The sequence below is a fragment of the Sus scrofa genome, chromosome 2 (assembly GCF_000003025.6).
Source record: "Sus scrofa isolate TJ Tabasco breed Duroc chromosome 2, Sscrofa11.1, whole genome shotgun sequence".
NCBI lineage: Eukaryota > Metazoa > Chordata > Mammalia > Artiodactyla > Suidae > Sus > Sus scrofa.
This window is the reverse complement of record NC_010444.4, coordinates 59,629,746-59,652,445: the sequence shown is the minus strand read 5'-3', so window position 1 is coordinate 59,652,445 and position 22,700 is coordinate 59,629,746. Positions and strand designations below refer to the sequence as shown.

Here is a 22,700-nt window from a genome sequence, read left to right as displayed (position 1 = left end):
GACCGAACACACTTGGTTCTTGACAAACTTTCCGAAGTCTCCAGGCCCATCCCCTGTTCGGCTAGTCCAGCTAGAGCGCGCTCGGGCCATTTCCGGAATCGCTCGGTCTTCTCTGAGAGCAGCCGAGCCTAGCCAACCCGAGCTCGGGTCGCTCACCTGACCCGATTGTGCTCGGTTATTTCCGGAAGTGATCGGTTATCCCGGGGCAAACACCCCCGTACCCTCCAGTCCCGCGGGAGTACGTTCGGCTCTTTCCGGAAGCACTCGGGTGTCCCCAGCCTCCGCCTCCGCTTCGTTTCACCCGCCTTACCCGAATACACTCGGCTGTTTCCGCCGGAGGCGGGCCCGACCGATCGGAACCGCGGCGGCGGCGGCGGCGGCGGCGGCGGCGGCGGCGGCGGCGGCGGGGATCCCGCGGCTGCGGCGACGGCGGCCGCGGTGTAGCCACGGATCGGGCTCGGCTCGGCGTGACGGCTGCCGCGGCGGCGGCGGAGGCGGCCGCGACCAGGTAAGTCCAGGCTGGTCCGCGTGGCAGGCCGGGCAAAGGGTGCGCTTAAATGCAGGGCGCCCAAGCAGAGCGTGGGGCCACGGTTGAAGCCAGAACGCAAGCCGGGCTGCATCGGGCCCCGCGGGAACAGGGGGCCGCAGGGAGCGGGAGGCCTCAGGCTCGATCTGGCTGCGGTGCATCATCCGAGACAAGACGATGGGGGCAGTACGGGAGACCCTAGGCAGAGATAAAGGGTTGGAGCCGCGGCCCTGAATTGAGAGAGGCCCTGCCAGGAGTAGGGCGTCGAGTAGTAATGAGGGGCGCCCAGGCATTGTGTGGGGCATAGTAGGGTGCAAGACAGTAGAGGGTCGACTCCACTTCCGGCCCCTGGACTGGTCTGCGGGGTCCACGCAGGCTCAAAAGTGCGTCTTCACACGCATGAGCACGCAGGCCCTGTGTCCAGCCTCCAAGCCCCCAGCCAGGACTGTCCCCTCCACCCCGCCTCTTGGATTCGAGGTTCGAGGAGCGCTGGTTCCCAGGCGTGCTCACCGGGGCATGTGCAAACGTGTGCACGCCAGGGCGCGGAGGCGGGCAGACAAACGGATTCAGGAGGTTTCTTGGACGTCCCTCTCGCTGGGCCTCAGTTTCCCCACCTGTACAGTGGGGGCACAGGGGCCAGGGAACAGGTAAGTTGGAATGTAGAGCTTTTGCTCCGTGCTCAGATACCTCTTGCCGCTCCGCGTGATCGAAGAATAAAGCCTGACTCTCTGTCTGGCACTCGAGGCCTTGCGTGTTCTGAGGCTTCCTTAAGGCACCCTGAACTCTTGGCAAGCATTTCTTGCAGTCAAGCCTTTGCATGTACTGTTCCCTCTGGCTAATACCCCCTCCTGTCCTCTGTGAGGACCCGCCCTCCAGAAAACACCACCCCTCCCCACCACCATCCCCAACCTCTCAGGAGAACTCAACCTGCAGGGCTGAGATTGGATGTCTGTGCTGGGCTGTGTCTGCCTGAGACTGAGGGCTCTTGGGAGGTGATCATTGCCCTTCCAGCAGCCTCCCCCTTGGCAGCAGCCATGCCCCACCCCCATGTACCCCTTGCTGGCTCCATGGGGACAAGGTCCTCTGGGCCTCCTACCCATCCTCTCATGTGTTGAGTACCTCCTGTGGCCCCCAAACTGAGCCATGTCAGGACTCCTGTCCCCTTCTCTCCTGCAGATCCATTTGTTTGGACTCACCTCTAGGCCTTTGCCTGTGCGGGGCCTCTGCCTTGGACCTCTCCTACCCTCTTTCGCCCCTGCTGCCTCTTTCTGTGTCCAGCTGGCCCAACCTCTTAGAGCTCCCACAGCGCCATGAGCATCCTCCCCCTCACACCCTCCCCGCTCTGGGTATAACTGTTTGGCCACGTGGGTCTTGTGAGGTTGGGCGGATCTGAGTTGAGTCCTGGCTTCCTGGTCCATTGGCTGGTCCAACCAAGGCCTCCCTGCTCTGAGCCTCAGTTTCCCCATCTCTAACAAGGGCAAGGAAGAGCTTTTTTACTGAGCATACAGTGTGCCAGGGCAGATTCTTGGGAGCTCTGCTCCCAACCCCGAGGGAGGGCTATTATTGCAACCATTTTACAGCAGGGTAAACTGAGGCCCAGAGAGGGGCAGGGACTGGCCCAAGGTTAGCCGGTAAGTCAGAGAATTCTAAATTGGGATTTGGGCCCATCTCTGAGTTGAGGGCGGCAGGGCTGCAAACTGGCTGACACTGCCCTGCCCCTCTATCCCTAGGTCGGCATCCCAAGCCCAGCATGGTGACAGCCTGTGCCCTCGGCCCCCTCGCCTGGCGCAGCTGGAAGAGCCGCCAGCCTCGGGAGCCAATGGCCCCCTACGTGAGGGAGTGAGCGGCCTGGCGCAGCCCTACGGATTGAGGGGGGACGCAGCGGCTGAGTGACCTGAGATCACGCTGCCGACCCCCTCCCACCAGTTGACGAATGGTGGACGGAGCAACGAGTGACCCTTGTCAGGGTCGTAGAATAATGGTGGGAAGCAAGGCGTGAGCATCCCTGGTGGTCACCTGTAACTTCTTGGTGGGAGTAGAAGTCTGAGTCCCCAAGCCCATCCAGTGGACCCTCCCAGCGCCCCCCCCACCGGCTGATGGGGCCACTGGGGCCCCGAGCAGCCACCTGACCATCCAGACCCCACCCTGCCCAGCCATGGCTGGCGCCGAGGGCTTCCAGTACCGCGCGCTGTACCCATTTCACCGGGAGCGGCCGGAGGACCTGGAGCTGCTGCCGGGTGATGTGCTGGTGGTGAGCAGGGCAGCCCTGCAGGCACTAGGTGTGGCTGAGGGCAGCGAGCGCTGCCCACAGAGCGTGGGCTGGATGCCTGGCCTCAACGAGCGTACACGCCAGCGCGGTGACTTCCCTGGCACCTACGTGGAGTTCCTGGGGCCCGTGGCCCTGGCCCGGCCTGGCCCTCGCCCACGCGGCCCCCGCCCACTGCCTGCCAGGCCCCGAGATGGGCCCCCTGAGCCAGGTGAGTGACTGATAGGGGCCCTGGCAGGGGTGGGGGCAGGAGGGAGACCCTCGGACCCTCAGTTTCCTCTTCTTTCCAGTGAGGCAGTGATGCTTTTTCCAGGAGAGGAGGAATAAGAACATTGGTGGGTCGACAAGCATTGATTACACTGCTGTCAAGGGCCGGGTGCAGCTGGTGGAACAAGAATGTGATTAGGTGATGACAGATGCTGCGAGGCGGGAGCCTCTCCAGAGAGCTGAGGGCCAAGAGCTCTGGGCAGCAGGCAGTGAGGGCAAAGGCCCTGAGGTGGGAAGGTAATGGCAGGTTCAGGGAATAAGCCCGCAGGTGAGGAGGGGGAAGGGTCCTCACCTCAGGGACTTGGTGGGATTAATTTTGAAGACAATAGGCAGTGTCCAGTAGAATTCAGAGGCTCAGTTTAGGTTCATCTTGTGGTTTGCAGACAGAATCCCTTGAGGAACCCCCTTGGTAACCCTATTTGCCAGTTTCCAAAAAGAAGGGAGACAAAAAGCCCAGAGAAGGGCGGGACACTCAGCAGTTCCCATTGTGGCTCAGCAAGTTAAGAATCCAACTAGTGATCCATAAAGATGAGGGTTCTATCCCCAGCCTTGCTCAGTGGGTTAAGGATCCAGCGTCACTGTGAGCTGTGGTGTGGGTTGCAGACACGGCTCAGATCCGACGGGGCTGTGGCTGTGGTATAGGCTGGCAGCTGCAGCTCCGATTTGACCCCCTAGTCTGGGAACCTCCATATGCCTCAGGTGTGGGCTTCTCCCCGCCACAAAAAAAAGATGGTGGGGGGATACTCAGTCAAGGCCACGCAGCACAGTGGTGTGTGAGGACCCTCCACCCTTCCCCAGAGAGACCCTTGGCCATCGCTCCTTCCAGAGAATGTGCTGGGAGTGGAGACTCAAGGGCATTGAACCTACACTGACATTACTGCATGCTGGGCTGTATGCTAGGCAGGGTTACGTCGGTTCCAACCAGGGAAACTGAGGCTCAGGTTTGAGGCTGATGAGTGACGAACCCCCGGTGTGGCCTGTTGCCACCCTCCCAGCAGCCCAGTGAGGCCCTGTGTATAGATGGGGAGACCCAAGTGCAAGGGGGTTGTCCCATTCACTCAGGGGCAGTCACCCAGCTAAGGCCAAAGCCCTGGGAGGCACCGTGGCCCCACCCGGTGGCCTGCTTGGTTTTGTGCCAGAGAGGACCCTGATGCCCAAAGAGGGTCAGGCCAGAGTCCCCCAGCATGGGGGTGAAACAGTGAGGTGCTGAGGCAGTGGGATGCTGGCTTAGGCTTTGCAGCATCTGGCATCTCCAGGGCCCAGGCCTGCGTCCCGCCTCAGCCTGGAGGAGCAGGAGGCAGCCCCATCCGGGCTCCCAGCCAGAATCTGCCTCTCCCCCTGGTAACAGCTGCCTCCCTCCTCTGCCTGGCCTGGGTCCAGCCACCACACACATCCCCATTCTGGGCGGCCACCCGGCCCCGCCCTCCAAATCTTCCAGGGCTCTGTGACATTGGGGAGGGCCAATCCTCTCCAGGCCTCAGTTTCCTCATCTAGAAATGGGGATTGGTCCTTTTTTTCATGCCCTGCCCACTCCGGGATCCTGGGACCACTGGGCCATGTGCTGCCTCCCTTCCCTCCATTCAGCTCTATTCAGGAAGCTGCGTGCTGAACCCCAATGATGCCTGGGCTCCCTCCTGGCCATGCACCCAGGGAGAGGTTGCTTCCTCCCCAAGCCTCAGCTGCTCATCCGTAAAGTGGATGCTCTAATGGGGCCTCCCTCCCTGTTTTGCAAACTGTTTTGCAAATTTCAGAGGTGAATTTCAAGATCATGTCCAAACCATGTCTCTTCTTCCCGCCCCAGCCAGAATGTCACCCACCTCCTCTTCTTCGCTTTTTTTTTCTTTTCTTTTTTTCTTTTTTCCTTTTTTTTTTTTTTTTTTTTTTTTTTGCATTTTTCAACACAGCTGGGCCTTTCTTCAGCTCAAGGCACCACCTGGCCCATCACTCAGGAAGGCCCCGCAGGCCCCGGCTTGTCCCTGCTGTGTGCCAGGGCGTCCCCGCCAAGGGCCAAAGCTGCATCAAATGGTCGCGGTGCAGGCAGAGCGCGCCGGAGCACAAAAGGCTGGGTGGAGCGGAAACATGGGGCCAGGCGGGGCTGGGACGCAGCAGGGGCTCAGCATTTTTAAAAGGGGGAAGATCATTTATTTTAAAGCAAAATGGCTTAGAAAATGGACAAAGGTCCTTGGTATGAGGTTTTATGACCCAGACGGGGTATTTTCCTTTTATTCTTTTTTTTTTTTTTTTTGGTCTTTTTGTCTTTTTAGGGCCACACCAGCGGCATATGGAGGTTCCCAGGCTAGGGGTCCAATTGGAGCTACAGCTGCTGGCCTACACCACAGCCACAGCCACAGCAATGCCAGATCTGAGCCGTGTCTGTGACCCACATCACAGCTCATGGCAATGCCAGATCCTTAACCCACTGAGCGGGGCCAGGGATCGAACTCGCATCCTCATGGATGCTAGTCGGGTTCACTAACCCCTGAGCCACAATGGGAACTCCATTTTTCTTTTATTCTTTTCAACCACTCTGTTGTTCCCACTAAGAAGGGAGAGATGATACCTCAGAGGAAACTGAGATACAGAGAGGGCAAGTCTTGTGCCTGGGGTTGCACAGCAAAACAACGGCAGACCCCTGAACCTGTTGTGTGAGTGTCCTGTGGCTGCTGTAACTAACTACCACAAATGGGTAGCTTCAAACCATAGTTTATTCTCTCACGGTTCTGGAGGCCAGAAGTCCAAAATCAAGGTGTGGGCAGAGCTGCCCTCCCTCTGGAGGCTTTCGGGGAAGATCTTTTCTTTCTTCTTCCAGCTTCTGGGGGCTCCAGGCATACCTTGGCTTGTGGCCACATCGCCCCCGTCTCTGCTTTTGTCTTCATATGGCCTTCTCTTAAGAAGACACCAGTCCTTGGATTTAGGGCCCTAAATTCCAGATGATCTCATCTCGAAATCCTTACCTTAATTTAATTACATCTGCAAAAACCCTATTTCCAACTTAGGTCACAGTCACAGGTACCAGGGATTAGGAAGTAGACATAGCATTTGGGGGGAGGGAAGAGACACTAATCAACTGACTACATCTGGTCTCTGAACTTGTGTGAACTGATATTTTAACCCAGAAATTTTCTTCCCACCAACTCAGCCCTCCCAGGCCCACCAGCAGGACCTTCTGTCTTCCCGAGGACAGTGGTTCAGATGCCAGGCACTTGCCTGAGCTGGGTCCTGCCTGAAGCCACCCAAGCTGAGGTGCAGCAAGCAATGAAAGGGGCTGGGGTCCTGCTAGGGCCCCTGCCAACATTCTTTCCCCTCCTGCCAGGCCTTACACTCCCTGACCTACCCGAGCAGTTCTCCCCACCTGATGTGGCTCCCCCTATCCTGGTGAAGCTCGTGGAGGCCATTGAGCGGACAGGTGAGCCTCAGTCTGGCCGCAATCCCTGGATTCTGCTTGCTTACCTCTGGTGATGGGCACCTCATCCCCTTCACAGGGCTGCTGGGCCCTGTATGGAAGATGCTGAGTCAGGATGCTCCGGGGCTCCATGTTAACTTGGAGAAGGAGTAACTTCCAGGGGAATGTGGACACTGGACTCATCATTGCATGCGCTGTGTCCTCTGCCACCATCTTCCTCCCCTCCTGCTTTTATCTCTGGGAGGTTGAGGAGCCACCCCAGACCCCACATGGGGTTGGGGCAGCATTTGAGAGCTGGTCTTGCCACATGGGGTGAAGCTGACTTACCCACCCCATCCCCTTTCCTCCCAGGGCTAGACAGCTACAGGCCTGAGCCACCCGCTGCCCGCACAGGTGAGGGGAATCTTCAGTGGGTAAGAGAGGGAGAGGAACCTGCCCTAGACGATGTGCCTTGGACCCATGTATCCCCCTTGCACCTGCAGACTGGTCCCTGAGCGATGTGGAGCAGTGGGATGCTGCAGCCCTGTCAGATGGCGTGAAGGGCTTCCTGCTGGCGCTACCCGCTCCCCTCGTGACACCCGAGGCCGCGGCCGAAGCACACCGGGCCCTCCGGGGTGAGCCTGGCAGGAAGCCCAGACTGGGGAGGGCACTGGAGCGGGCACTGGCCTCGGCTCACCCTGCCCTGGCCATCTTCCGCAGAGGCCGCAGGGCCCGTGGGGCCGGCGCTGGAGCCCCCGACACTGCCGCTGCACCGTGCGCTCACGCTGCGCTTCCTGCTCCAGCACCTGGGCCGGGTGGCCCGACGCGCCCCAGCCCCGGGCCCCGCGGTGCGAGCTCTGAGTGCCACCTTCGGGCCGCTGCTGCTGCGCGCACCGCCACCGCCCTCGCCGCCACCAGGGGGCGCGCCCGACGGGTGAGAGGCCAGTGCTGGGGGCTGGGGCTTTAGACGGAGGAAGGGCTGGAGACTTAGCCAGGGAGGGGTCTGGACGGTGAAAAGAGGAGTGTGGACAGGACCCCAGGGAAAAGATCAGAGTTGTGATGGGGAAGCTAAGAAAAATAGCAAAGGGTAGGACCTGAGTTCCAGGAAGTCTCCAGCAGGACGGGGACAGGTGATGGTGCCTAGACCAGAAGGCAGGCATGTGGGTGGTGTCTGCATTCGCTTCTGCTCCCCCTTGATTGCTGAACTCCTGTTGTTTGTTGTATGAGCATTTATTGAGCGCTTACTATATATTCATAGACAGCAGCTAGTCCCCCATACCTGCCCGCGTCATCTACTCTTCCCCTCACAGGCTCTCTCAGTATGTCCCCTGCAAGGAGATCCCCTTGTGGCTTAGCAGTAACAAAGCCAACTAGTATCCATGAGGACGTGGATTTAATCTCTGGCCTCGCTCAGTGGGTTAAGGATCTGGCATTGCCATGAGCTGCGGCATAGGTCGCAGACGTGACTCAGATCTGGTGTGGCTGTGGCTGTGGCATAGGCCAGTGGCTGCACCTCCGATTCAATCCCTAGCCTGGGAACTTCCATGTGCCATGGGTGTGGCCCTAAAAAGACCATATATGTATATATAGGTGTATATGTACACATATATGTATATATACATACACACACACAAACACACCCAACCAAGCATGCAGGGCCACGTGCACACCAGGCCCTATCCAGCACTCACCACACTCCCCTTTCCCCCTAGGACTGAGCCCATCCCTGACTTCCCTGTACTGCTGATGGAGAAGTTACTTCAGGAACATCTGGAGGAGCAAGAGGTTGCACCCCCAGGTGACCCCCACCCCCTCATATTATTTCTTATTGTTGGGGACCAAAAATGCCAACTCTGGGCCCTGCCAGTATCAACAGACTTGGTTGCAGTGGGATCTGGCCACAGTATACAGTCAGTGCTCAGTGTGCCTTTGTTTTCCTGTCTCCCAGCACTGCCACCTAAACCCCCTAAGGCAAAGCCAGCGCCGACAGCCAATGGGGGGAGCCCACCCTCCCTGCAGGATGCTGAGTGGTACTGGGGTGACATCTCCAGGTAGGGCTGTGGGGCGGAGCCGCTTGGTGGGCAGGGCCTGAAGGGCAGGGTCTCAGGCTGGGCAGCCCCAATTCCTGGCTGTCTCTGCAGAGAGGAGGTAAACGAGAAGCTACGGGACACACCTGATGGAACCTTTCTGGTCCGAGATGCATCTAGCAAGATCCAGGGGGAGTACACGCTGACCCTCAGGTGGGGCCTTCAGGGAGACTAGGGGTGAGAGGACTCAGGGTGCCACTGGGCGCTGACACCTCCCTCTCACCCACACTTAGGAAAGGCGGGAACAACAAGCTGATCAAGGTCTTCCACCGAGACGGGCACTACGGCTTCTCGGAGCCTCTCACCTTCTGCTCTGTCGTGGACCTCATCACCCACTACCGCCATGAGTCCCTGGCCCAGTACAACGCCAAACTGGACACTCGGCTCCTCTACCCAGTGTCCAAGTACCAGCAGGTCCGGGGCTGGGGTGGGAGCTGGGGGCAGAGGTGGGTGCTGACCGGCTGACCCTGGGCCTGTTTACCTGGTAGCTTCCCTGATGGCACTGGGTATCTCTAGGACCAGATCGTCAAAGAGGACAGTGTGGAAGCAGTGGGCGCCCAGCTCAAAGTCTACCACCAGCAGTACCAGGACAAGAGCCGCGAGTATGACCAGCTCTATGAGGAGTACACACGCACCTCCCAGGTACTGCCGGCCAGTACACACTGGGAGACCGGGCCTGGAGGGGCAATGACAAGGCCAAAGGGACAGATGTCCACTTCTAGGTCCCAGAGCAGGCTCTTGGCAGCAGGGACTGCCCTAAAAACATAGAAATCAGAGTGTCCTGCTGGCTTAGTGAGTTAAAGATCCAACATTGTCACTGCTATGGCTCTGTTTACTGCCGTGGTGCAGGTTCTATCCCTGGCCTGGAAACTTCTGCATGCCTCAGGCACAGCCAAAAAAAAAAAAAAACGAGGAGTTCCCATTGTGGCTCAGCAAACCCAAGAAAGAAAAGTAATTCCCTGGTGGCCTAGTGGTTAAGGATCCAGTGTTGTCAGTCCCTGGATTGGGAACTTCTGCATGCCTCAAGTGTGGCCAAAAATAAATAAATAGAAATGTCATTACAGGAGTTCCCATCATGGCGCCATGGAAATGAATCCAACTAGGAACCATGAGGTTGTAGGTTCCCTGGCCTCGCTCGATGGGCTGAGGATCCGGCATTGCTGTGGTTGTGGTATAGGCTGGCAGTTGTAGCTCCTATTTGACCCCTAGCCTGGGAACTTCCATATGCCATGGGTGCAGCACTAAAAAGACCAAAAAAAAAGAAGAAGAAGGATGAGCCCTTGTGGCTCACTGGGTTAAAAGGATCTGACGTTGCCTCAGCTGTGACACAGGCTGCAACCGCAGGGCAAGTTTGACCCCCGGCCTGAGAACTCCCACATGCTGCAGGTGTGACATCCCACCCCCAACCAAGAAAAAAGAACATAGAAATTAGTGTACATGGTTTTTAAAAGAAATCACATGAGGAGTTCCTGTTGTGGCACAGCGAAAACAAATGCGACTAGGAACCATGAGATTGTAGATTTGATCCCTGGCTTTGCTCAGTGGGTTAAGGATCCGGCGTTGCCATGAGCTGTGGTGTAGGTCGTAGACGCAGCTCGGATCTGGCGTGGCTGTGGCTGTGGTGTAGGCTGGCGGCTACAGCTCCAATTAGACCCCTAGCTTGGGAACCTCCACATGCCACAGGTGCAGCCCTAAAAAGACGAAAGAAAAAAAGAAAGAAAAAAAATCAGGTGAGAAGGCAGCTGCCAGCTTCCCAGAAGCAGCCAAGCCATGGGAGATGTCTTGGTTGAGCCTTTGAGCCTCAGTTTCTCCATCTGGAAACTGGAACCATGAGTCTTAATTACTTTTCCATCCCCTTCAGCCTTAGTGTTGTTCAAAATGCTGATAACAACCTGACCAAGAGTTGCCTAAGAGAAAGGGTCAGGATATTATGGAAAAGAGCAGTATCTTTTTTTTTTTTTTTTTTTTTTTTTGCTTTTTAGAGCTGCATCTGTGGCATATGGAGGTTCCCAGGCTAGGGGTCGAATTGGAGCTGCAGCTTCTGGCCCACACCACAGCCACAGCAACTCGGGATCCAAGCCGCGTCTGCAACCTACACCAAGGCTCAGAGCAACGCCAGATCCTTAACCCACTAAGCAAGGCCAGGAATGGAACCCATGACCTCATGGTTCCTAGTCAGATTTGTTTCCACTGTGCCACAATGGACACTCCAAGCAGCACCTTTTAAAACAGGGAATCAGGGGGAGTTCCCGTTGTGGCTCAGTGGTTAACGAATCCGACTAGGAACCATGAGGTTGCAGGTTCGATCCCTGGCCTTGCTCAGTGGGTTAAGGATCCAGCGTTGCCGTGAGCTGTGGTGTAGGTCGAAGATGTGGCTTGGATCCCGTGTTGCTGTGGCTGTGGTATGGGCCAGCAGCTACAGCTCAAATTCGACCCCTAGCCTGGAAACCTCCATATGCCATGGGAGCGGCCCTAGAAATGGCAAAAAGACGAAAAAAAAATTTTAAAAATAAAAAAATAAAACAGGGAAGGGGGTGGTTATCATTCAAGGACTGTGTTAATGAACTTCTTTTGTCCATTGAGATGCAGCTTATTTAGACTGAACATTTCATCTCGAGCAGGGAATTTCTGTCTCCCCTGTAGTCCCTAAGTAATTTTTCTTGTCCCCTTTCTAGTGACGGGTCACCTGAGGTTTAGAGTGGACAAGACACCTGTCTAGGATCAGTTAGGGACATCGTGACCTTGGAAATGGCTTAGCCCCTCCCCCCAAGCCTCAGTTTCCCCATTAATAGTTCTGACTTTGGGAGTTCCTGTTGTAGCTCAGCTGAAGCTGTGACCCGAAATAAAAAAAAATAGTTATGACTTTATAGGAGGCTGTTGGCAGGTTCTAGGAGAACAGGTGTGGCACCTACTCTGAGAAGGAGCCCCACAAATTGTAGCACCCAGGATTATCATGAATTCTCAGCCATACTAACAGACCTAGGTGTTTGCAAGTGGCCCAAAGAAGGATCTAAAGGAAGAGTGGGTTTGAGGAGTATAGGGTTTGAAGACCGAATAGGAGTATGTTTGGTGCAGCAGGAGCTGGAGGAATGATGCTCCTGGTAGAGGGAACAGCTTGGGTAGAGTCTCCATCTCAGAGTTGGGGTCTGACTTTACCCCTCGTGAAGGACTTGCGGGGAGTCCCAGGAAGTGCTAAGATTTACCCCCTCCTCCAGGAACTCCAAATGAAGCGCACAGCCATTGAGGCCTTCAATGAGACCATCAAGATCTTTGAAGAGCAGGGCCAGACTCAAGAGAAGTGCAGCAAAGAATATCTGGAGCGCTTCCGGCGTGAGGGCAATGAGAAAGAGATGCAGAGGTGAGTCTGGCTCCTCTCCCTTGCCCTCCCACATCCTAATCTGACACATTACAAGTAGGAAAAGAAAGGAAACCGAGGGGGCAACCTGGGTTCAGGGGGTGGGGGGAGACAGGGTCAGTTAAAATGGGTTTTGAAGGATGAATAGGAGTTTGCCAGAAAGAGAGCTCAGGGAAACAGCATGTGCAAAGACTCGGAGCCATCTGAAGCCTCTGAGCCACTCCTCCCACAGGATCCTGCTTAACTCAGAGAGGCTCAAGTCTCGCATTGCCGAGATCCACGAGAGCCGCACAAAGCTGGAGCAGGAGCTGCGGGCACAGGCCTCTGACAACCGAGAGATTGACAAGCGCATGAATAGCCTCAAGCCAGACCTCATGCAGCTGCGCAAGATCCGAGACCAGTATCTTGTGTAAGTACCTGGCAAGGTGACCTCTGCAGGTATCTCACTCTTGTCTCCTCCACCAAGTAGCCCCACCTAGCCCCCTCATCTGTCTGCAGGCCCCCTCCCTCTTGATCAGGCCTCTCCTGGCTACCTGAGAAGGGCTCCCTATGCTGTGGCCTCAGCCTCAGTTGGGGAGTGGGAGCACTGGTCCCACAAGGCCAGCTCACTGGGAGCCTCCGACAGGACCCAGTCCACGAATGCTGACTACGTGAACCAGCAGGTGGTGCCCAGCCTGAGCCCCAAATCCCACTTCTGCCTGCTGATCCACTGAGGACTTCATCAAGGGACCCACCCTCCTCCCAACCTGGACCTTCGATGCTTACATGCACCTGCTGCGTGCCAGGTGCTGTGTGCTGAGCACCGTGCACACACTAGCTCACTTTGCGCTCTCGAAGTCCTTTGTAAAGTTTCCCCTTTACAGGCGGGAAACTGAGGTGCAGATCAAACAGCTGCCCTGTGTGGCACACCACCATGCAGCCCCCAGGACCAAGCCTCTGGTAGTGATAAGACCTTGCCATGATGGCACAATCCCAGGGGCTCAAAAGTGTTATCAGAAACATAATAAGTAGGAGCTGAACCCACCTGGGTTCAAGCTGTCCTTGGCCCCGCCAAGGCTGACCCCTTGTGGCAGCCGGGGGTATTGCACCCAGAACCTGTGTTTGTCAACCCTTGCCTCCAGCTAGGCTGGAGTGGCCCACTGTGGGCTCGCCCTGCCTGTGCCACAGCCTCCCTTCCCCTACCAGCAGAGCAGCACGAGCCCACCTTTCCTCTTCCCACCAGGTGGCTCACTCAGAAAGGTGCCCGGCAGAAGAAAATCAACGAGTGGTTGGGGATCAAAAACGAGACCGAGGAGTGAGTGACCACTTGCAAGGGGTGTATCCCAGGGGAGGGGTCATTTTTGGTGGGTTTTGCCAAACGAGTAGGAGTTCACCAGGGAGGAAGAGCTGTCCAGGTGGCAGAGGGGACCTTGGAGGCTAGCAGATAAGTGACCAGGTCTCCTCCCTGCCCTCCCCCACAGCCAGTACTCGCTGATGGAGGATGAGGATGACCTTCCCCACCATGAGGAACGCACATGGTATGTAGGCAAGATCAACCGCACACAAGCTGAAGAAATGCTGAGTGGCAAGCGGGATGGCACCTTCCTCATCCGTGAGAGCAGCCAGCGGGGCTGCTATGCCTGCTCTGTGGTGTGAGTGCCTGGCAGGGGAGCCCAAGAGTAGAGTGGGGAGGGGAGGAGAGGGGAGGGAGTCGGGAGGGAGTGGGGAGGGAACCCACCCATTCCTTCTGGGACCTCTCATTGAGCGCCAACTGTATGTTAGACCTTGCGAAGGCCAGGAAGAAGCCCCCAGATTCTTGGGAACCAGGGAGGAAGCAAGGACAGTATCAGAGCAGGGGATGGTAGGGTCTGGACCCTGTCAGCATCCTGGAAATTGAGAATTATGAGTCCCAGGCGGGGTCACTTGACAGGGGCCAAGGGGCAGACCTGGGAGAGCACGGTAGGGGCCCCACTGACCCAGCCCTTCATCCGCACCCGCAGGGTGGACGGCGACACCAAGCACTGCGTCATCTACCGCACGGCCACAGGCTTCGGCTTCGCGGAGCCCTACAACTTGTACGGGTCCCTGAAGGAGCTGGTGCTGCACTATCAGCACGCCTCGCTGGTGCAGCACAACGATGCGCTCACCGTCACCCTCGCCCACCCAGTGCGCGCCCCGGGCCCTGGGCCCCCACCTGCTGCCCGCTGAGCGCTGAGCAGGAGAACCGGCTCCGGATCAGAGCCACCCCCAGCGCCAGAGGCTAGGGTGGCAGCTGCATCCGGGATCTCTATCTTTCTGAATCTGTCTCTTCTTTCTTAGGTTTTCTCTGTCTGTCTCTTTGTGAATCTCTCCCAGTGAATCTCCATTTGCAGGTTCTATCAGTCTTTCCTCCAAGTCTGCCTGTCTCTCTGTCTCCCTCTGTCACTATTCTGTCTCTTTCTAGTTCCATCTGTCCTCTTTTTCTCTCTTGGTCTCTGTTCCTCTGTGTATCTGTGTTGGGGGTCCCGCCTCCCCCCACGCCCTATCCCCCTTCCCCACTGGCACCGCTCTCCCTACGGCTCTGGCCACCCACGATGACCCTGTGTCCTGCCCCGCCCCTGCAGGCCCCCGGGGTCCCCACAAGCCCCACCTGGCTGCACCTGCCATGTTTACAGAGGCCCCCTGGGCTGCGCAGCCCCAGCCTGGGTGCCCCGATTTTTTAAGCCATAGACCTGGGGTCGGGGCAGGAAGGAACTTCGCTCGGCCACTTCCAAGAACCTCAGCCGTGACATTTGGGGCCAGGCGGGACCTGCCCCACAGACCCCAACTTCCCCTTCCAACCCTGAAGTGAAACCCAGCACTGGGTTATCCCCACGATGGGGCTGCTGCCAAGAAGTAACCCCCCTGAAAAGAAAATAATTAAAAATAAACTCCTGAGCCGACCCCAGGCCTCCAAGGATTCGAGGCAGCCAGCACCTCTGGGGCGGCTGACACGCAAGGCTGCCCGCAGCACCTCCACTCGATGCAGACTCGAGGCTTCTCGATCATGTTGGGTTCTGATTTTATTTTTCCTCAACTATATGTAAAACCCTCTCTTCTCTCCTCTTTTGGGATGAGAGCCCTGGTTTTCTACACCACCCATGGACCCCCACCCCCCCTTCTGCCTGCCTGGCCAGGCTGGCAGGTGGGTTTTGTATGGTACGTTGATACTGATATGGATATAAAACATTGAACTCGGTGGATGCTTCTGTTTGGGGTGACAGGCTTCTTTAGCTCTGGGCTGCCAGCCGCTGCCTCCTCCCCACCTCCCTCCCCCACACCAGTTTAGGTGCTCATGTCCAGAAGGACAGAGAGGAGTTGCCATCGTTTCTCAGCGGTCAGCAAACCTGACTAGCATCCATGAAGATGCAGCTTGGTCTCCCTCAGTGGGTTAAGGACCCAGCGTCGCCGTGAGCTGTGGTGTAGGTGGCAGACGTAGCTCGGATCCTGCGTTGCTGTGGCTCTGGTGTAGGCCAGTGGCTACAGCTCCGATTGGACCCCTAGCCTGCGAACCTCCATATGCCGCAGGTGCGGTTCTAAAAAGACCAAAAAAAAGTGCAGACGCACAGAGAGGCCTGGGCTCCAGGCTCTGCCCCATGCTCTGGCCTACTTGGAGGACCCCAGACCCTGGCCCAGCTCCTCACTCCGACCCCCTACCACATTTGAGTTTGAGTTCTGACACTCAGCCACGAGCCCTGCCCTCCAGAAAGTCACCTCCCCACTAATGGGCAATGTCTTCCTTGCCAGCAGGATCAAGAATCACAACCCCTCCTGTGCCACCCAGAGGAGTCTCCCGTGTCCTTGATGCCCTCAATGCCAGCTCCTCCCTGCTGACCTTCCACTGACCCCTCTCCACACCAGCCCAGATGCTCAGGCTGCCATGTCTCAGAAGACACTAAGCTGGGTCCTCAGGGTGCCTTTGACCTGGACTCATGTTCACCACCATTCCCCCTTCCCCAATGTCCCTGTCCCTCAGCCTTCTCCCACACCCAGGGCTGGGAGCCTTCTGTCCTGCCCCCTCCTCCACCCGACATGCCTGAGGCAGCCCTGGGGGGATGGAGGGATGAGGCTGCCTCTGCCTCATCTCTTGTGATTCGCTCTCACAAGGACAGGAGCTGCTTCCCTTGGCCTCAGAGCTCTGAACTCTCCCAAGCACTGACCCCACTGAGTGGCCAGTCAGGAGGCACCATAAATAACTCCAACCTGGACTCTGCCCACCCCGCCCCTTCACCCACCATGTGGGTGAACATGCAGTACAAAGCTTACCTTCTTAGTCCTGTAGCCCAGCCTGGGGACCAAAGAGAACAGTCAGCCCACACAGCCTTAAGCTGGTACCCGCACTCAACCGTGTTTCCTCCCTTCTCTGCTCCTCAGTTTCCTCTTAACCAGAGTTCCTGTTATGTCTCAGTGGGTTAAGAATACAACCTAGTGGATTTCCTGCTGCGGCGCAGCAGAAGTGAATCCAACTAGTATCCATGAGAATGCAGGCTCGATCCCTGATCTCGCTCAGTGGGTTAAAGATCTGGCATTGCCAGGAGCTGTGGTGTAGGTCGCAGATGTGGCTCAGAACCCACATGGCTCTGGCTGTGGCGTAGGCTGGCAGCTGTAGCTCTGATTCAACCCCTTAGCATGGGAACTTCCATATGCTGAGGGTGCAGCCCTAAAAAAGCAAAAAAAAAGGTCCACAACATAGTGTCCTTGAGGATGCAGGTTTGATCCCTGTCCTTGCTCAGTGGGTTAAGGATCTGGCATTGCCGCAGTTGCAGCATAGGTCTCAGATCCAGTATTGCCGTGGCTGTGGTGCAGGCCGGCAGCTGCAGCTCCGATTTGATCCTTAGCCTGGAAATTTCCGTATGCCACAGGTGCGGCTGTAAAAAATAAATAAATAAATAACAATGTTTAAAAAAAATTTTTCCTCTTACCAAGTTGGGTCAATAGTTGCTTACCCCCACCTCCAATGGCTATCTCTGAGGGTTCCATGATCAAATGTGTGAGGTTTATGAATTCCTGCTATAGGGCTGGGGCTTAATAACCACTGGGAAAATCGTAGCAATTCTGTTTATTGTTATTTTTTCTGTCCTGCCCAGTACAGCATGGAGCGCCCACTAGTTGCCCCAAGCGGGGTTACTTAGTCTTGCAGAAGCTTCTACAAAGGAAATGGGTTTTGTGAATGGCTCCAAAAGGTCAGATGGGGGATTGTCCAGCTATTGGGGACTTCAGGGGAACCCCAGCTTCCATGAATGTGGCCATGCAGGCTGGGGTTTCCCCAGAACTGGAAGGGACCAGGCTAGGGAGGCTGGGGGACTGGGCTGTTTTCTGGGCCAGGGATGGGTGTTTCCTCCCGTGCAATCCAGACCCTTGTCCCGTCAAGGCCCTACAAAGTCTGAATGTCTCAGTTACTTCCCTGACACTCCCAGCCTTCTCGCCTTTATCTGGACTGTTTTTTTTTTGTTTGTTTTTTTTTTAATCTTTTTGTCTTTTTGCCATTTCTGGGGCTGCACCCACGGCATATGGAAGTTCCCAGGCTAGGGGTCTAATCGGAGCTGTAGCTGCCGGCCTGCGCCAGAGCCACAGCAACACCAGATCCAAGCCAGGTCTGCGACCTACACCACAGCTCATGGCAACGCTGGATCCTTAACCCACTGAGCAAGGCCAGGGATCGAATCCGCAACCTCATGGTTCCTAGTTGGATTTGTTAACCACTGAGCCACGATGGGAACTCCTATCTGGGCCATTCTTTCCTCCCTCCCACACTGCTGTCCTGTCCACACCTTCCCAGGCTTACAAACCCAGATGTGCCACCTCTACCCGCAGCCTGGGGCAACTCTCCCTCTGGTAGCTTTATTTCCCAAACCTCACTTCTCCCATTTTACAGAAGGGGAAGTTGAGGCTCCACCACTTGAGGTGCCCAGCACAGTCCCAGGGCAAACCTGGCTCTGGCTGATTCCTGCCATCCTGGGTCTTCCACGGGCTGATCCCTCACCCCCACCCCATGTACACACTATAGGCTTTCAGTTATGACTGCTCCGACTCGGCTTCTCCTCCAGCAAGGGAGCTGGCTGAAAGGAGGGATGGCCTGCTCTCCCCAAGCCCTGGAGGATAGAAAGAAGAAATGCCAGATTTTTTTCTCTCCCACCCCCAAGCCAGGAGTGGGGGACCAAGAGAAGGGAGGTGCCCCTCCCTGCTCTGGCTTCTGCTTTCTGGCCCAGCTGTGGCCAAGCCTGAGTCAGCCTCACGGGACCACGCTGTTGGATCTGGAGCTTCAGGGCTGGGGAGCCTGAGAGGGGGAGGGGGAGAAAGTTGGGAAGAAGGGTCCTGGGCCAGGCTAGAGGGAGGGAACGGGGATGCGGCAGCCCCTGCCCACTCTCAGGCAGAGGATCGGCCACCCCCACCCACATCAGAGCACAGGGTGGGAAGGCAGGGTCTCTGGGCTAGGGAGGCGGGGCGGGGCTAGGTCAACCTGGCCGCCCCCAAGAGGGATCCCTGGGCCCAGAGTGGCCCTCCTAACTCTCGGTCTTGCTGTGTCTCTGTCTCTAAGCCCCCACCTCACCTCTGCTCAAGATGCTCAAGCCTCACACGGCTGGTCGGGGCTGATTGCGGGAAAGGGACGGGGGAGATCGAAGAGCAGCTCATGGTCCATGCGACTGGGGGCCCAGCACCTGGTGGGGGTGGGGGTAGGGTGGAGCTCAGGTGGAAAAGGTACACCCAGAGAGGGAGAGAGAGGAGAGAAGAAAGAGAGAAAGAGAAAGAAGGAAAGAGAGAGAGAAGTCGAGATGCTTAGAGACGCCGCCCGGGCCCCCGAGGGGCGTGGGCACCAGGGGGCGGGTTCGGCAGGGGGGCTGGGCCACCGCCGGCTTAAAGGCGGCTCTTTCCCGGGGCAGCTGCTTCTGCCGTCGTACGTTGGCCCCTCCGTCGTGATGGCCTCGTCGCCTCTCCTGCCGTTCCTGCCTCTGCTGCTGCTGCTGCTGCTGGAGGTCCCCGCGGCAGCGCCGGCGTCCCCGCTGCAGTCACTCCTCCAGGGGGCGGCCCCCTGCAAGGTAGGGACGGCTACTCGGCGGGAGGGACAGCGGGGACTGGCGCCCCAGTAGGGGGCCGGCGGCTCCTCCCCTCTCCCCAGACTTCGGCGGAGTCGACCGGGCTCGGGAAGGTGCTTCTCGGATCGGTACTGACCCCCTCAAAAAACACCCCGCCTCGCTGGTCACACTTTCCTTTCTCTTTCGCTTCCTTCTGAAATCTGAGTCGCTCAGCTATCCCCCACCCATCCCCCCGCAATTCCCCCACCCACCCCCCGCAATTCCCCCACCCCATCCCAGGGTGCATTGAGCACCTACTGTGTACCTCTGGAGCGGGAATCAGAATCTCTCTTTCAGCCCAGGGGAAGCCCGGATTACCTAAGCGCCCACCCGCATTCGTCAGGGGCTCCCGGGAGGAGCTCGCGTGTTTCTGGTGCGGAGGAAGCAGATGCCCCGGAGTCTGAGCGACTTGCTCACAGACGCGGGCGACCGCCACCCCTCAGCTGTAGCCGGAAGTCAGCACCTATTAGGCGCCGCCTCTGCAGTAGCCTTGGGAGGGGTTCAGTGAGCCCGCTGAGAGGAAGAATTTAAAAAGGAGTCAGCGCGGGTATAGACGCTCGCTCAGCTCCCGGCCAGGGCTCTGGGGATGAAGTGACAAATGAGCATGCTTTCGCGGTACGCACCGCTCAGAAGGCAGGATTGACGGCAGGGATCAGAAGTGAGCATGCCTTGAATTCTTACTGCTTGCAGTCCCCCCGCGTGGGGAGTTTCACCTAACCTGGAGGAAAGCAAGACTTGTGCATACATGAACTGCCTACTGTTTTCGAATCTTTTTCACATCCATTTTGCAGACAGACTGAGATTTAGGAAGATTTAGGGATGCTGTGAAGCCTTTAAGTCAGGATTCCATCTGGCAAGGTCTGGAAGGAGTGTATCACTTCCTGTTTGCAGCTCTTTTTCTGCAAGAGAACCAAGCAGGACTTCGTTTGATTTCACACCCCTTTCTCCCACGCAGGCCGGTGAGCCATGCCTGCAGAGACCCGTGGGGAAGTCTGACCCTCCACCTGTCAACGTGAACCTCTACTATGAGTCGCTGTGCAATGGCTGCCGGTACTTCCTAGTCCGAGAGCTCTTCCCCACGTGGCTGATGGTCTGGGAAATCCTCAATGTCACACTGGTACCCTATGGAAACGCCCAGGTGTGTGGGCACCAGGGAAACTGGGGGCACTCGGCCAGGGGAAGGGAATGCGGCTGGTGGGGGGCAGCCAGCATTTACCCCATTGCCTTTCAGGAACGAAATGTCAGCGGCAGGTGGGAATTTACGTGCCAGCACGGCGAGCAGGAGTGCAAGATGAACAAGGTGGAGGTGAGCAGCCCCAGAGTTCCCGAGTGGGGGGCATAGAGGCTGAGGAGTCTACTGGTGATAAGGAAGGTGAAATCAAGACTCAGAAGGGATTGCCTTATGTCCTAAGGATACCCTCTTTGATATCACTAAGAAGATAACCTCAATCAATATTGCCTATGCCTGTTCCTGCCCACTAATCTTGCCACCTTCCTTAATCCCACTAATAATAATCTCATCACCTTCCTTAATAAAAGTCATGTGGGCTAAAGCCTAGGTGCCTTTGTTCTACGGAACAGAGGAACAGAGTACCTCCTGGTCCCCCACTTTCTAAATGTAAAAAAAAAAAAAAAAAGAAAAAGAAGGGATTGCCACAAGCGCCATTCTTTTTCCTGTGTGCCTCCATTTAATCACTTCTTCATTCTCTATGTTGGTTTTGTCTGTTCATTTGTTTGTTGATTGGTCTTTTTAGGGCCGCACTCTTAGTAGCATATGGAAGTTCCCAGGCTAGGGGTCGAATCGGAGCTACAGCTGCCAGCCTACACCACAGCCACAGCAACGCCAGATCTGAGCCTCATCTGTGGGCTACACTGAAGCTCATGGCAATGCCGGATCCTTAGCCTACTGAGCGAGGCCAGGGATCCGACCATGTCCTCATGGACACTAGTCGGGCTTGTTAGCGCTGAGCCACAAGGGGAATTTCCCTGTCTCCACTTTATTTATGGACACCCATGATTAATCCCAGAGTGGTCTTGGGGTACTCAGGTCCCCCCCTCATGTCCTCCCCCTCCCATCCCCACTCCCAGGCCTGCCTTTTGGACAAGCTGGAGAAGAACATGGCCTTTCTGACCATTGTCTGCATAGAGGAACTGGATGACATGGAGAAAAATCTGGAACCAGTGAGCAATGCCCCTCCTTCCACCTGAGTTGGGGGACCCTGGCCTCCCTACATCCAGACAAACCCAGGTTCAAGTCCTGGCCCCCAACTGCCGCTCTCTGAGTAGCCCCAGGAAAACTGCCTCCCCTCTCAAAGTCTCAATCTCTGAATCAAGAGAACAAAGATCTTCCGGGGACGTGGGTAGGTCCGAGAGGGCTTCCTGGACCAGGTGCCTCTGAGCTGGGCTTGAATGAATAGGAATGTGGAGGGACCCAGATGATGATCCTTCTCTAGGGTATGGGGCCCCCCTACCTCCCTGGAGGATTATGAAAAAGAACTCCCAAAGGAGTGACTCATCTGCCCCGATTGCTTATTCATTCATCAAACATCTGGGCTGCCCAAGAGACCTGAGCCACCCTGAGACACCTCCAGCTCTACAGAGTCATAGTGTGGCTGGAGGAGTGCAAAGGAGGAAGGAACACTCAGGAGACTCAGGGGAAGGAGGAGGAAAAGTGTTCCTGACAGAGGGAACAACATGTATGGATGCTCTGAGGAAACCGAAACACTCTAGGGGTCTGGTCTGGTCTTATTGGAAACAGGAGCAGCCTGAGCCCCTGCTCTCAGGCATGTATTAAGCACCTGATGTTTATGGGCTTTGCTGTACCCCTGTGAGTCCAACTGTCCCCTGTGAGGAAACAGAAACGGCTTGGAGGGGCAGGCAGTGCTGGTTGGGAGTTCCTGTTGGGGAGATAAGAGGGAGGAACCTGAGGCAACGCTCCAACTGACCAGCTCCCCCTCTGCCCTCAGTGCCTGCAGATCTATGCTCCAAAAGTATCCCCAGACTCTATCATGGAGTGTGCAATGGGGGACCGTGGCATGCAGCTCTTACACATTAATGCCCAACTCACAGATGCTCTGAAGCCACCCCATGAATATGTGCCCTGGGTCGTCGTCAATGGGGTAAGAACTATTGCAGCCCTCAGGTCAGCCTCCAGGCAGGGACCTGGGTGATGGATGTGCCCAATGGTCTGGGAGCAGCCGTCCGGGGCCACACTTGGGACAATTTGCAGCCCCTTCTGGGCTGAGCATGGGTTGATTGGGGTGGGTGGGACTTGTGACCTCCTGTCATGCTTGTGCAGAAACCTATGACAGAGAAGGACCAGCTCTTACGCCTCGTCTGCCAGTTGTACGAGGTAAGCCGGACAGGGAACAGAGGGATCCAGCTGGTGGGGATAAGGTCTCCTTTCAGGACCCCAACTCATGGCTATCTTCTCCAGGGTGAGAAGCCGGATGTCTGCCAAATCTTGGCCAGCTCCCACAAGGAAGTCTGCTTCAAGTGACAGCTGGTGCCCTGAGAGAGAGCTAATACAGGAAGAGCAAGATCCCACCTGCCCTCATTTTCTGATCCCTGACTCTCAGCAGCCACTACTCATCATGCAGATGATGTCTACACATTCCACAAAGCCCAGACTCAAAATTCTGCCCCAAGGTCAAGAATCTTGCCCACTGAGAATGGTGCTACATTGAAACTTGTTTAATAAACACTTTGAGATGTTGTGATTCATTTGATAAGACGGAAAACCCCCTT

At 56.6% G+C, this 22,700-nt stretch overlaps 2 protein-coding genes and 2 long non-coding RNA genes across 4 annotated transcripts; 2 read left to right on the top strand and 2 right to left on the bottom strand.

Annotated features, from left to right (window-relative positions):
• Positions 371 to 15,083, top strand: PIK3R2 (phosphoinositide-3-kinase regulatory subunit 2). The gene is made up of 16 exons (XM_021083506.1): positions 371 to 508; positions 2,257 to 3,003; positions 6,373 to 6,465; positions 6,814 to 6,855; positions 6,945 to 7,076; positions 7,162 to 7,375; positions 8,154 to 8,239; positions 8,390 to 8,492; positions 8,583 to 8,681; positions 8,762 to 8,942; positions 9,045 to 9,170; positions 11,744 to 11,886; positions 12,116 to 12,292; positions 13,106 to 13,177; positions 13,344 to 13,514; positions 13,863 to 15,083. Exons 2-16 carry the CDS (start codon positions 2,682 to 2,684, stop codon positions 14,068 to 14,070), a joined length of 2,169 nt encoding a protein of 722 aa, XP_020939165.1. The 5' UTR covers positions 371 to 508; positions 2,257 to 2,681; the 3' UTR covers positions 14,071 to 15,083.
• LOC106507302 lies at positions 5,472 to 16,351 on the bottom strand. Its single transcript, XR_001303188.2, has 3 exons — positions 16,147 to 16,351; positions 6,510 to 7,649; positions 5,472 to 5,978 (listed from the first exon to the last, which is right to left on the bottom strand). It is a non-coding gene; the product is annotated as an uncharacterized LOC106507302 (long non-coding RNA).
• On the bottom strand, positions 16,925 to 19,671 carry LOC106507303. The gene is made up of 2 exons (XR_002341594.1): positions 19,272 to 19,671; positions 16,925 to 18,910 (listed from the first exon to the last, which is right to left on the bottom strand). It is a non-coding gene; the product is annotated as an uncharacterized LOC106507303 (long non-coding RNA).
• IFI30 (IFI30, lysosomal thiol reductase) lies at positions 18,732 to 22,684 on the top strand. Its single transcript, NM_001131046.1, is given in 7 exon segments — positions 18,732 to 18,917; positions 19,909 to 20,091; positions 20,185 to 20,259; positions 21,042 to 21,134; positions 21,920 to 22,072; positions 22,252 to 22,305; positions 22,390 to 22,684. Coding segments are annotated over 7 exon segments (741 nt in total). The 5' UTR covers positions 18,732 to 18,797; the 3' UTR covers positions 22,453 to 22,684.

Bases quoted from the DNA above. Each gene is read 5' to 3' on its own strand.
- PIK3R2 (XM_021083506.1), top strand. From the start codon at position 2,682: ATGGCTGGCGCCGAGGGCTTCCAGTACCGCGCGCTGTACCCATTTCAC. The intron at 3,004-6,372 runs GTGAGTGACTGA...CCCTCCTGCCAG, and splicing joins AGATGGGCCCCCTGAGCCAG to GCCTTACACTCCCTGACCTA. The intron at 13,178-13,343 runs GTGAGTGACCAC...CCTCCCCCACAG, and splicing joins ATCAAAAACGAGACCGAGGA to CCAGTACTCGCTGATGGAGG.